The 12,775-nt window shown below is 39.2% G+C and overlaps 1 protein-coding gene across 23 annotated transcripts in view; it reads left to right on the top strand.

Moving 5' to 3' along the window:
• CREM (cAMP responsive element modulator) overlaps positions 1-6,754 on the top strand; it is a 119,964-nt gene extending 113,210 nt beyond the window's left edge. For 19 of the 23 annotated variants that reach the window (XM_087420602.1, XM_087420604.1, XM_087420607.1 and 16 more), the window contains 2 exons: positions 566-722; positions 5,525-6,032. In XM_087420602.1, the coding sequence (XP_087276728.1) occupies positions 566-722; positions 5,525-5,669 (302 nt within the window). In that variant the 3' untranslated portion in view covers positions 5,670-6,032. Of the gene's footprint in view, positions 1-565; positions 723-5,524 lie in introns of all 23 variants that reach the window. The other 4 variants (XM_004425205.3, XM_004425215.3, XM_004425229.3 and 1 more) reach the window with 1 other exon arrangement.
• Positions 6,755-12,775: the final 6,021 nt, after the last annotated feature.

Below are 12,775 nucleotides of genomic sequence, written 5' to 3'. Positions count from 1 at the left end.
CAGCCATTATTAAAAATTTATGTGTATATATATATACACACATACACATATTTAACAAATAAATTACATTAAAAACAACATTAATAAATACTCAAAAGATCACTTCCAGTTATTTTATCTATGCTCTTGAGTTTATTTACATCTATTTTATCTGTATGGTGTGCACTGTGTATGTCTTCTCAACTCTACATTCAGTGAAGTCACATTGGTAGCTTGAAATTGGCCACGGTGAAAGTATTTACATTGTAGGAATAGACAAATGCTACAGATCAGGGCTAACAACCCCAGAGAGCTGGTTGTTTAACATTTATCAGCACACTGCTGATTTTAGGCTAGGGCATTTTTCTACTTTAAATATATAGAGCATGCTGAATGTCATTGTTCCAAATGCTGAATATCTTTGATACCTAAGCTTTCTAAAATACTCCAAATAATCACCTTAAACATTAGCAAGATCACCTCTTATGACATGTAAAAAGAAGTATGTTATTTTTAGGTCAGTTGTATATAAAATATCAAGTTGTAAATTGTTTATATAAGCTTGTAATATTTTGTTTCATTGTAGCTGCCACTGGTGACATGCCAACTTACCAGATCCGAGCTCCTGCCACTGCTTTGCCACAGGGAGTAGTGATGGCTGCCTCACCAGGAAGTTTGCACAGTCCCCAGCAACTAGCAGAAGAAGCAACACGAAAACGAGAGCTGAGGCTAATGAAAAACAGGTAAGATGTTTTACTAGAAATCAGCAACCGCTTATAGGAGCTATAATGTATTACTGTGGGGCTTAAAAAAATTACTTTTCGAATGTGTACAGTATTCTGCTGTTGTTGCGTTTGATGTTCTATAAATGTCATTTAGGTAAACTTGAAAGAAAAAAAAAAAAGAATATATACATTAAAAAAAAAAAATTACTTTTCCTAAGCTATTTCTCCCCAGTTAAGTGTTATGTAGCATTTTATGGGGGTTTGTGCCCTATATGTGATGATAATTAGATTGTCTTCTAGTCAGAGTTCCTACCCGTGAAACTATTTCATCAGCAGGATTTGTATCAGCAGGATACAAAACATCAAAACCTGTGTTTTGTAAGGGAAATGTCTAAAAGATACATTAATTTTTTTAATGATGATGGAAGGACTTTATTACAAATAAAGATTTCTTTTGTACTTGGTATTTACTTTGTGAAGTAGGTAAGTATAATTTTTTAGCTTCTTTATGAGCAAAATAAATTTGTGTGAATTAAGAATTTTCTAAGTCTTTTATATGTTTCCTTTTATCTATTTTGCAACTTTATTTTTTCTCTATTATACTGAAATACATATTTATTCTGATAATTCCTAGTCGGCTGCAAATACAAAATAACAGAAAGAATTAAAATTACCCCATCCCTACCACTTAGAGACCTGCTAACATTATAGTATACACACTTCCAGTCCACTCTCTCTTGTTTTCTCACTTATTCTTGCACCATATCTCTATAATTTTATTTTTTTAAACAGCAATTATTTCATAAAAATGCTATTTTCCAAAATTCTTTTTTATTTAACTTGCATACTATTTCCTGGTTTAGTTTTTATTATGGAGAATGGTGCAAATTAATCTGATTTTCAAAATGAACAAAATAAGAATAGTCTGAGAGTTTTCCCAGTAGTCTTGTCACCTTACTCCTAAGTGTTAAATAATGTCCTCATTGTAAGAAAAGAAAACATTTCAGATGGGATCATGTGCTCACCTATGATTAGGACCACAAGGTGGTAGTTAATTTACCAGGTGTTAGCAGCCTCGTTAATCTAGAAATTGTGAGCCTCTAAAATTCAGAAGCAAGTGCTGAGTTCATCACTGCCCTTTGTAACTGAGCGTGAACCAGTAGCAGCTATATTCAGTTTACTAAAAGCCTTTTAAATGTCACAATTTGATACATTATAGGACTCCTTAAGTTGGCTACAGTTCCCAAGCTTATTAGTTATCACAGATCACTAAATGGAGTTTTGTACCCTGGAGAACTCAACAGATTACCAGAAATAGGATCGTTAAGATACATCCATCTTTATATAGTGGTTGTTCCAGGTTTACTAAGTCATCCTGGATTCATATTTTTCAGATACATCCATCTTTATATAGTGGTTGTTCCAGGTTTACTAAGTCATCCTGGATTCATATTTTTCATCATCAGCATTTTGCTCAGAAATTCTGAAGGGGCTGCATGGGTGGGGCTCACAAAGTTATCATAGTTTTGTCTGGAAGTCTTGTTATCAAAGATCCCTAACTTTGATCTGATGGAGGAATAGGCATACTCTACAGTGCACTTCCAGAGATCTCAGGACCTATGAATATGATTGCCTCTCTGGTCGTAGAATGTATACTGTGAAGTTCAGTTTAGAAACATAAAGTGTGATGATAATGCAAACTGGAAAATTTGTTCATTGATGTCTTACTTTCCCAAAGGAAATAAAAAGGAAGAACTAGGAATTAGCCTTCTTATTTCCCATTTGTCATTATTCTCTACAATTTATTTTTAGATTAAAAAATTTTGTCAGAACTACCAAAATGAAATAGATAAAATATCAGGTAGTGGGTTCTTTATAGATGTGCCCCACAACTACCTACACATACATATGAGATCTCCTTGAGTGAAAAAATCATAAAATTTTTGGGTTTTATTAAATAATTAGCTAACAATAACTGTTGGGCAGCATTTGTGTTTGGGCTGTAAATAACCAAGGAAAATGGAGGCTTAACCTTGTAGGTGGTATTGTGATCTTACATAGCTGGTCCAGAGGTACCTGCAGCCAGAACAAAGGCTTGGCAGTGTCATCCAGGATCCAGGCTCCTCCTCCCTGCTTTGTCATCTTCAGTGTGTGACAGTCTTTCTTATGATCACAACGTGGCTGTCACACCTCTAGGCATTGCATCAGGCAGGAAGAAGAGAGAAGGGCTAGAGCTCAAAATTGGAGCTGGCTGAGTCTGGCCCTTCTGAAAACCTTTCCTGGAAGACCCTGCCAGCAACTTTCACCCACATTCTGTTGACTAGAAATAGCTAATAGAGTCCCTAGCTGCAAGAGATTCTGAGAAGGGTCTACTTTAGCTTTCCAAATCTCAATTTCAGAGGAAGACAAGAGATAAGCAGGTGATAAATGGCTACTAGGTTGCTCAGTGTCTGCTGAGCAAGTGCCGTATGCAAGATTTAAGTGCATTATTGCTCCTGTTTGTATAACTCGCACCTAACGTGCACATGAGAACAGGTCTGGTTGTTATCCTTACTTACAGATGAGGAAGTAAGCTTCAGAGAGGGTAAGTAGTGAGTTGGTTAAGATCACACAGCCCAAACTGGACAGAACCTGGACAGCTCTTCATTCCAGAGCCAGTCCACTGCACTGACACCTGGGTCACCTCAAAAAGACCTCGGCATAAGCTTCAGATTTAACTTCAGGGAAAGTATGTAGGTTTTACTTATTAACGTGAAAGACCTTTTATGCTTTCTCTCTTTTTGTTCTTTGGCTGGCGTTTATAATAGATATATAATTATATTTCTACCAATCCAGCGGCAGTTTTTATTTCTTTATAGTCTTGTCGGTTTTTCCTCTTTGCTATGTATTTCCTCTCCATGCTGAGGATATATCCAGACAGATGCAAGGCCTGAAAACTGAGCTCACTATTAATAGAAGAAACAGGTGTTTTCCATAGTTGAGAAGTACTTAGGAATGTACCATCTACTGGTGTGATCATTTAAAGCTTTGTGCTCGGAACATTTTGACTCTGGTAATATGTGTGCACGCACATGTGAAATATGAAGTATGATTATTTACAATAAATAGTACATGTTGGTAAATAAAATTTTAAAAATTAAACATCTCACAGCACTGCTATTAGATATTTAAAATTTCATTTAATGGTAACTTGTTTTGTAAAATGGCTATCTTCCTTCTAAATCTAGAATTTAATATGATTTAATCATGAAAACCTTGGTAATTGTAAATGTATTTTAGTTCCTTTGTGGAAGAGAGTTGAATTATGTCCCCAAATTGGCAAATTTATGTGTGCTTAAATTTATTCTTAACTTTTCCCTGCTTATGATTAAATTAATCTGTATTTATCAGATTCAGTTCACTTTTACATTTTTATTTTTTTGTCAACCAGTTGAGAAGTCTGAGAACTGTGTGAGTTCACAGGGTGAGTGCATTGTTCTTGGTTAGGAAGTAGGGGTTGATCTTTTCCTGCAGTTCATTGGGATTTCAAGGTCTCTTTTCTGCTGACTCTTGCTTCCCACAGAGAAAACACAGATAACTAGTTGTTAGTGAGGGTGAACTATTCTAAAAATAGGACAGAATTAGCCAATTCTGTTGTACACATCACTCCTGGTTCAGAATTGCAGCAGTGCTAATTGACATTATAGTAACTGGTGTTTAGACATTCAACATGACTTTTGTTAAAATATATTCGAATTATCTGTTTCAATGTAGGCTGTTTTGATGTGAAGGGTACCCCAAGGGCAATTCATCTCAATTGAATATTCCAAACTAAAGGTGTTATGAGAGGGTATATTCTATAGAGGAGTTAAATGATATAGTTTCCACCCCCTCCCACCCTGAAAAAAGGAGAAAAAGAGAAAATGTTGGCTGTAGTTATTATTTTTGGTGGGATTATGCCTGAAAATGACTAACTCAACTCATTTATTTATTTGTGTTTGTTGCTGTGTCTGCTGGTCTGTTCTTTCCTTTGGGCATGCCTATAGTGCTTTAAAATTCCATATATTGGATAGTAAATCATGTGATTAGCGAACAGTCTTGAAATATACTTTTGACTTATTCAGTAGCTTCCTTTTCCTAATTTTAATTGTAGTGTTCTCATATTCCTGGGTTTAAACTGTCTGAATTATTGAGTGTTGTATTATGTACCCTCCCTTGTTTCCTTTAATTTTGAGAGGCCGACTCCATTTCATTTTGGTTTATGAAAATGTGCATGATTTGTTTATTATTTTTATCTATGTTGTTCTCTAGCCAATAAACAGTTTTTTGCAGTTGTGATTGATCTTATTTGTTTTACTGAGATTTAATCTTGAAGAATTAAAATCTCCAATTTTGACATTTAGGGTTTCTGAGGATTAATTTTTTAATCATTTTTGATCAAATAAAGTTAACTCATTGTGGTGGAATATGTGGCTTTTGGTGGACAAAATAATTAAGAGAATCGAAAGGATCTGTGAATGTTTTTGTCGAAATTCCACTTGGGGATGCAGTCCTATTGTTTAGGTTACTGAAAACCATTCTGGTCACTGTTATCATGGAATGTGTGCCCTCAGAAACACCGTTTACGAAGAATGCCCAGCGAATCGACTGCTCTCAAGTTGTTCTTGTTGTCTTAGAGTAATCTTACAGAAAGGCATGTGCTTGGTTACATTTGTTGTGTGGCTTTGTACAAACCTTACCTAGGATTGATTGGCTGTTGAGTTTGGGGGGCAGTTCATTGAGCCACTCTGGATTGTGCTGGAAGGTTGTGCTTGTAGTCATTTGCCTTGTGTTGGTTCCAGGGAAGCTGCCCGGGAGTGTCGCAGGAAGAAGAAAGAATATGTCAAATGTCTTGAAAATCGTGTGGCTGTGCTTGAAAACCAAAACAAGACCCTCATTGAGGAACTCAAGGCCCTCAAAGATCTTTATTGCCATAAAGCAGAGTAACTGTCTTTGACTTGGACCTTGTTTACTGTGAACTCTAATCAAGGCAGGAGATGCAGCATTTCTACTAATTGCCATGTGGACTTGTGGAAGGGACACTTCTGACCCTTAAGAAGCCAGTTTGGCTTAGTGTTTGAGATTGCATTGGGAATGTTGTTCCAAGATTTGGAATGCAACCATGATCACACTCACCAGGCTTACTTCTGTCTATCTGTCAGGAGCATGCAACAAATGTTTTGTTTGCCCTCTTGCTTCTGCTTTTTTTTCAGGGAAGCTGCTAAAGAATGTCGACGTCGAAAGAAAGAATATGTAAAATGTCTGGAGAGTCGAGTTGCAGTGCTGGAAGTTCAGAACAAGAAGCTTATAGAGGAACTTGAAACCCTGAAAGACATTTGCTCTCCTAAAACAGATTAGTAGAAATATTTGACTATGAACTGATTACAACATGTACAGTTGCTTTTGAAGGCAATACAATATATAGCCGGCAAGAATTATGGCTTTTTCCTTTGTATCATTCATCGTATTCTCTAATCTCTAACATTCCTAAAATGCTTCACTGTACGTAGTTAACTCTTAGCTGTAACTTCAACTTTTTAAAAGAGACAAACTGTAAAAAATGTATGTAACAAATTCTTAAAATGCAATATTTGTAAGACTTGTTCCAATGCCACATATTTGCAGTTCCCAATCTCTGTGTCATGAATAGTGTCCTATGCAATAAAATTTTTTGCAGGTCTTTAAAAATCATTTTAGGAAAGGATAATCAAAGATAATGCATCTAACAGTACAATAAAAGTAAACCACAAAAAATACCTCAGGAAAGAATTGAAAGAAAGAAAGAGTTGAAAGAATCTAATGGCACACCTGTGTGAAAATAATAGCCTATAAATGAATTTATGGCATTTGCAGATTTTTATATTAGTTGCTTTGTAAAGAAAATATTGTATTGCTGTCCTTGAATGCCATAGTCGAAGGGAGTGTTTAACAGAACCATGTTGGTTACACTTTGTAGTGTTTGGTGCTCATTAACTATCGGAACATTTATGACAGTTTTTACTCTATTGTGTAATATAAAAGATCTTGCAGAAGTTCTTAGTGTCGGTTTGATATTACCTAATGAAAGTTACAACAAATTTTTAATATCTGGAAAGAGTTAAAAGTTGAAGTTAGAGTTGCATTAGCACACCTTCAGGGGTGTGCGAGCCAATGTCTGCACTGGGTCATGGCCTCTGCAAATGCTCTTTCTGCCATCTCATGGGAAGGACGGCCCCAGAGCTTTCACACGGGAGAGCAGCCACTAGAGATGCAGCTCATGTGATGGAGTAGGCCTTTCTGCAGATGCTCCGGAAATCTGCTGATGGCCCTGTATTTTGAGGTTTAGCTAACAACCGTAAGAGTTGTAAAGTAAAAACAAAAACAACCCAAGATTTTATTTTCCATTTTAAAACAGCTTGAAGTCTACATTAGATCAATTTTTTTTTTTTGGTGAGGAAGATTGGCCCTGAGCTAACATCCATGCTAATCCTCCTCTTTTTGCTGAGGAAGACCGGCTCTGAGCTAACATATATTGCCAATCCTCCTCCTTTTTGTTTTTTTCCCCAAAGCCCCAGTAGATAGTTGCATGTCATAGTTGCACATCCTTCTAGTTGCTGTATGTGGGACACGGCCTCAGCATGGCTGGAGAAGCGGTGCATCGGTGCACACCCGGGATCCGAACCTGGGCCACCAGTAGCAGAGCGCAAGCACTTAACCAGTAAGCCACAGGGCCCGCCCCAGATCAAATACTTTTATGTGAGCACATTCAGATGAAGTCCATTACATTGAGATAGCAGTGTTATTACTGGTATCCACACTTCATTCTGGTTTTTATAACCAAAAGCTTCAAGGTATAAGCTCCAAGTCCAACCACAAGATGCTCCGTCCCCTCTCATCCACTCTTGAGACAGTGTGGAATAGACTCTGCGATCTTTCCTGCCATCACTTCCGATTTGTGAAGTGTGACCCCCACCCCGGTTTCAATAGTGGAACTGGTCACTGTGCGTTGGGAGCCAGAGAAACAGGAGGCCGTTTGTGTCGTGTCTGACTGCTGTCCCCCTGCATCGTCATCATCCTTTCACTTCATCTCTGGCTCCCAGGAGGCAGGGCAGGCCGTTTTTGGCTTTCTTTAGAAATACTTATTCTTCCTTCAGAGTCTGAGCTCTGAATTTCTTTTATCTCAATTTTTGTCTTCTCTTCTACAGAGAAGTAAGATAAGGAAAGAAGACGAAGAAGAGAAGAGGAAAGGAAAACCCTGAGTTTCAGGTGAAGGGAAATGGTGCTTCATACTCAGACAGTCAGTCACTGTAAATCAAATGTGTGCACGGTGAGGTAGACACTGAGGGGAGACACAGGAACCAGCAGACAAGGTGCTCACAAGTCAGAGGCGGTAAGTGCTATATGGTAGAGAAAGATGTAGGCAGGGATCAAATAAGAAACTATTCATGTAGGAGTTGCTTTGAACTGAGCCTTGAAGTAAGTGATAGTGCTGGAGAGGAGAGTATTCCAGACGGAATACAGAGCATGCGCTCCACTCCATCCACTCCAAGGAGCTCGAATTTAGGAGATGGGGGAGGTAAAGTTAGGACTCACGAGAGTGAATTTAGTTAAAGAAAGAGAGAGTGCATGCGTGCGTGTGTGCACTCCACTCTATAAAATAGGTTATGTTATTTCAGAGGAAGGGAATTGCATCTGATACTTGGGGCCACAAATAGCAGATGTCTGCCACCCCACCCCCACCCCCACCAATGGTTTAAACAATAAGGAAATTTCATTATCTCACAAAACAAGAGGTAGGAAATCTCAGGGTTGCTTAATTCAGTGACTTAATGGCATCACCGTCAGATTCTTCCTACCCGTTCTGCTCCCTAGTTAGGCTGGTTCCCCTGATCCTAACATGTATTGCTGCCCCAGTTGCAGGCTCCAGAGAGGGAACAGGCAGCACCCCTTTCTTTGGTCCTGTCTTAAGAGCAAGGAACACTGGCATGGAAGACTTCCAGCAGCAGATGCCCTCTGAGTCTCACCAGCTAGGTTTTCATCATAACCTTCTGCCTTAACCAGTCCCTGGCAAGGAGAATGGAATTAAAAGCTCCGGATTACTAGTGAAGATTCAGCTCCTGGGGCTGGGAGAGTTCCAGGCTTCTGTGAAGCATATGGCCGTCAATGTTGACTAAAACGGGGGTTCTGGAAGAACGGTGTGTGGGCAAATGCCAATGTCTGCCATAGGGTTGATGTGTGAGCACCTAACCCATTCAGGAAGTGAGGAGCAGCTCGTGAGAGCTGGGGCTTGAGCCAAGCTCTCAAAGATACACAGGAACTCTTAATTCTTGCTTATCTAATTTGTCCCTGAAACCAAAGCTTTGGTACTAAAATAGCATGATTTGATAGCTCTCCATTCAGCCTTAAACAGCTACTGTCTACAGCCTCTCGCTGAAGAGAGCAGGCAGTCAGCTGGAAGCTGTGCGAACACTGCATCTTGTACAACCGTGTGGCATAGAATCCAGAGCTGTCACTCCATTTGTCTTTTTTTAATCCTAAAATTCTCAATCTGGACTTTTGGATATAGAAGTTACTGATTGGATCATGGGATTACACCACCTTGTCAGATTTAACTTGGCAGTTCATGATGTTCAATCATTTGAAACAGGAAAATAAAGGAAATGAACTTGTGCTAGGTAGTCACACGTGTTAGAGTACTACGCTTGCCTGAAACGGAGGGCGTTTTGCACCAGCAACCACGTTCCTCGGTTTTCTTATATTCTCATCTTATGTCCACTGCACGCTGTTCCCTGTCGCCTAAAGTACACTTTTAAAAACTATGAGGACTTGTGGAACCAACACACTGTTTTTCTTGTCTCCAAGCAACGATAATGAAGCTATTTTGGCGTGTGTAAGACAAGCAGAGCTGCTGCAGTTGGCTAGCAGGACGTAGTGCTCTGCTCCATCGCAGTGCACCACGGAGCTGCACCGGGCCTCCCCACTTCCAAGAATGTGCTCAAGATGCAGGCCTGATTCTGAGCTACGCAAGCGTAGCGGGTTTAATCTTGACGCTTTGCGGGTAGCTTATTTTTATATAAATCTATTTCATATTTACACATTCTAGAATTCCAAATGTATTTTTAACACAGATTTTTAACACAGTATTGTTGGTTCTTCAAAGATCTGTTTTGGTGTGGGGTACTGTGTGATAGGTTACTTAGAATGAGATTTAAGTTATTTCTTTTCAGGCCCATCCTCTTCACACATTCCATCAGGGATGGAAAATATGAATAAAAGGAAGAAACTAACCTTGTGGTTTGTTACACTAGATTATACTTGCTCAAATAAAATGCAACTCTTGTTATTTCTAAGCCAGTCTTACTTTTCAAGAGGATGCAGAATTTTTTCAGATTTCTTTATTAAAATAATATTTTAAAAAACAGTATTGAAAGGCTGAGCCAGCATGGGTTATTTGGACTACACAACACACACACACACACACACACACACACACACACACACACACACACACTTCTTTTGCCTGTTGTTTCTTTTAATTCAGGTCTTTACCTTCCCTGGGCAGTAGATGAGAGGCGGAGATAAAGCCCTGCTCCAAGTCTACAATAGGAATTCCTGTGGTTCCTTTGTGTGGAAACCAGTCAAAACCTGAATAGTCCTGAACCGAAGGTTTCCTCCTCTCCATCTCTGTTCTCCCAGGGCTTCTGCCCACACCCTTCCAGTTGTGGGGAACGTGGATAGGGCAGCAGTGAGCGCATGGGAAGCTTGCCTTTCAACTCCCCACCTCTCATGAGGGAAGGCATAACTTTTTAAAAGTACAAATTCTATCTTTTTACTTTTCAAAAATTAACGTGGTAAGAAATACTTTATTTTTTAATAGAGTTAAGATACTTGAGGTTCAAATTCAGAAGATACAAGGGTATATAGTGAGAAGTCAGTCTCCTGTCCCTGACTCCAAGACCGTTGCCCTCCTAGGGGGGCAGCAACTCTCACTAGTCTCTCTTGTGTGAAAGAGACACCTCTAATTCATTGATCATGCCACCTGTTTCCTTAAATCACTGTCCCCTCTTCAGGACTGTGTGACGCGGCGTTTCTGGAAAGAGGCATAGAGTCAGCATGTTCAGTCGTTCCTTCATGTCAACAAGTGAGACTGCGTTAGTGCTGTGGCCGCACTGTGACTTTACCAGCACTTCGTGGACTTTCTTTAGTTATGTGCCGAGTTATATGGATGCTATAACCATGCACTGTGATCATCAAAAATCATTGCTGCCATTACTGAGTGCTTCCCCTGTGCCAGGCACCAAACGATGGGCCATACGGGGTTTATACATTTAATTGTCATGACAACGCAACAAGTGCTAGTGCTTTTATCATCTTCCCCATTTTGCAGATGAGGAAACAGGAGAGGTAAAGTAACCTGCCCGAAGTCACATATCTGTTGGAGCTCAGGACCAAGAGCAGCAGCTGGTGGGAGTGACACCTCTGTCCTGGCGGCTCTCACCTTGCCTGGATGCAGAGGCAGGAAAGTGACCAGAGAAGTGCGTGCTGGCCAAGTAGGTGGTGGCTGCTGAAAGGTAGTTCCGTGATTCCAAGTGGTTCGACTTAGGAGTACCCAAACCTTTCCTGTTCTTATGAACAAAAGCATGTGTTAGTTCCTCTCTGGTTTTTAAAATCCCTGATGCTGATCAGGAGAAAATGACTCTACAGTTTGACTATCGGAATATCAAAGCTACAGTTGTACACATTAAAATAGAATCTTCAAGCTAAAAGAGGTCATAAAAGTATGATTTACTCCTTTAATTTTACAGAAAAGGAAACAAAATTTCAGGTTGATTTACTTAAATATTGATAGTTACTAGCAATGGAGAAACTAGAAATACTCAGACTTCTTAACTAGTGTAGCCATCTTTATATTACCATGATGCCTCTATTTTTCTATAAATTAGATTGTCAACCAGCTTTGGTGAAAGCATAGCTTTCTGAGAAAGCATTTGCCCTTGTGGTCTGAATAGATGGAAATTCTGGAAGGAAAACCCTGTCACTCACTGTACAAAACTCCAGCTGGTCTCCTTGAAACAATAGGAGGACACAGGAACCCTACCGGATCCATCGTGGCCTACTACTTTATGAAGGATATTTGACATATGGTACAATAGTTTCTAGAACAAATGGCTCTTAACAAAGCTTATGATAGGTCTTGCTTTTAGTGTCTGGTGAGCTCTGGGAAGCACTAACTTAGGGCAGACTAGTGTCAGGCTTGACTTAGGAATGGATTTTTAAATTCTTACCTTTTAAAACGCTGTAACTACTGGTACACTTTTGAGGAAGTAAGGAGCCCAAATAAAGAGGCTTTTAATGAAAATGGGCTTTTTAGATAGAGGATAACATGAGTGTGTGCCCATATGTTTATTCTATTTGGCATTCCATATGTGTAGAATTCTGATTCAGCAGGTCTGGGTACTCTTGTTTTTAACCAGTTCCACGCCTGTTTCTAAAGCACACTTAATGTTAGAGAACACTGAACTATATATCTGGGGTTTCCCCTTAAGTCCTGGATACTCTGGAATGGCTGCACTTACCCAGCAGTTACTGGGCACGTAAGACTGTTTGATGTCACAGCCACAGCCCTACATACATACATATGTGCTATTTCTATCACTCGTTTTCTTTGAAACATTCTAAGTCTATGAAGACTTAAAAAGTGGTGGGTGATATTTTCTGCCATGGACTCTCCAAGTGTATGCCAGAGCCCCTTGAGAGTAGGGGGGTAAAAGTAGTTTTCTCTGATTTAGTTTAGTGAATTACGTTCATGGTAACTCTGGGAAGTCATGGGTAAACTATTATGGGGGAGGGGCAATAATTTGACAAGACCTGGAAACCCTATGACTATAGATTTGCCCCTATGACTATAGTACCTGTGTACATAGGGACACTGTTACTTACAAATAGAATGAGCTATTTGATATAGGAACTTTAGAAATTACTTCCAGGTCATATAGTGTTAACAAATAAGTGACTTGAAAATGAATCAAGCATTTCTCAGTTAATTGCCAATTTTGCTTTAGGTGCTTATAATT

This window comes from Ceratotherium simum, chromosome 32 (genome assembly GCF_057802395.1).
Source record: "Ceratotherium simum simum isolate JZ-2026a chromosome 32, ASM5780239v1, whole genome shotgun sequence".
Lineage (NCBI taxonomy): Eukaryota > Metazoa > Chordata > Mammalia > Perissodactyla > Rhinocerotidae > Ceratotherium > Ceratotherium simum.
This window is presented reverse-complemented; position numbering and strand designations above follow the sequence as displayed.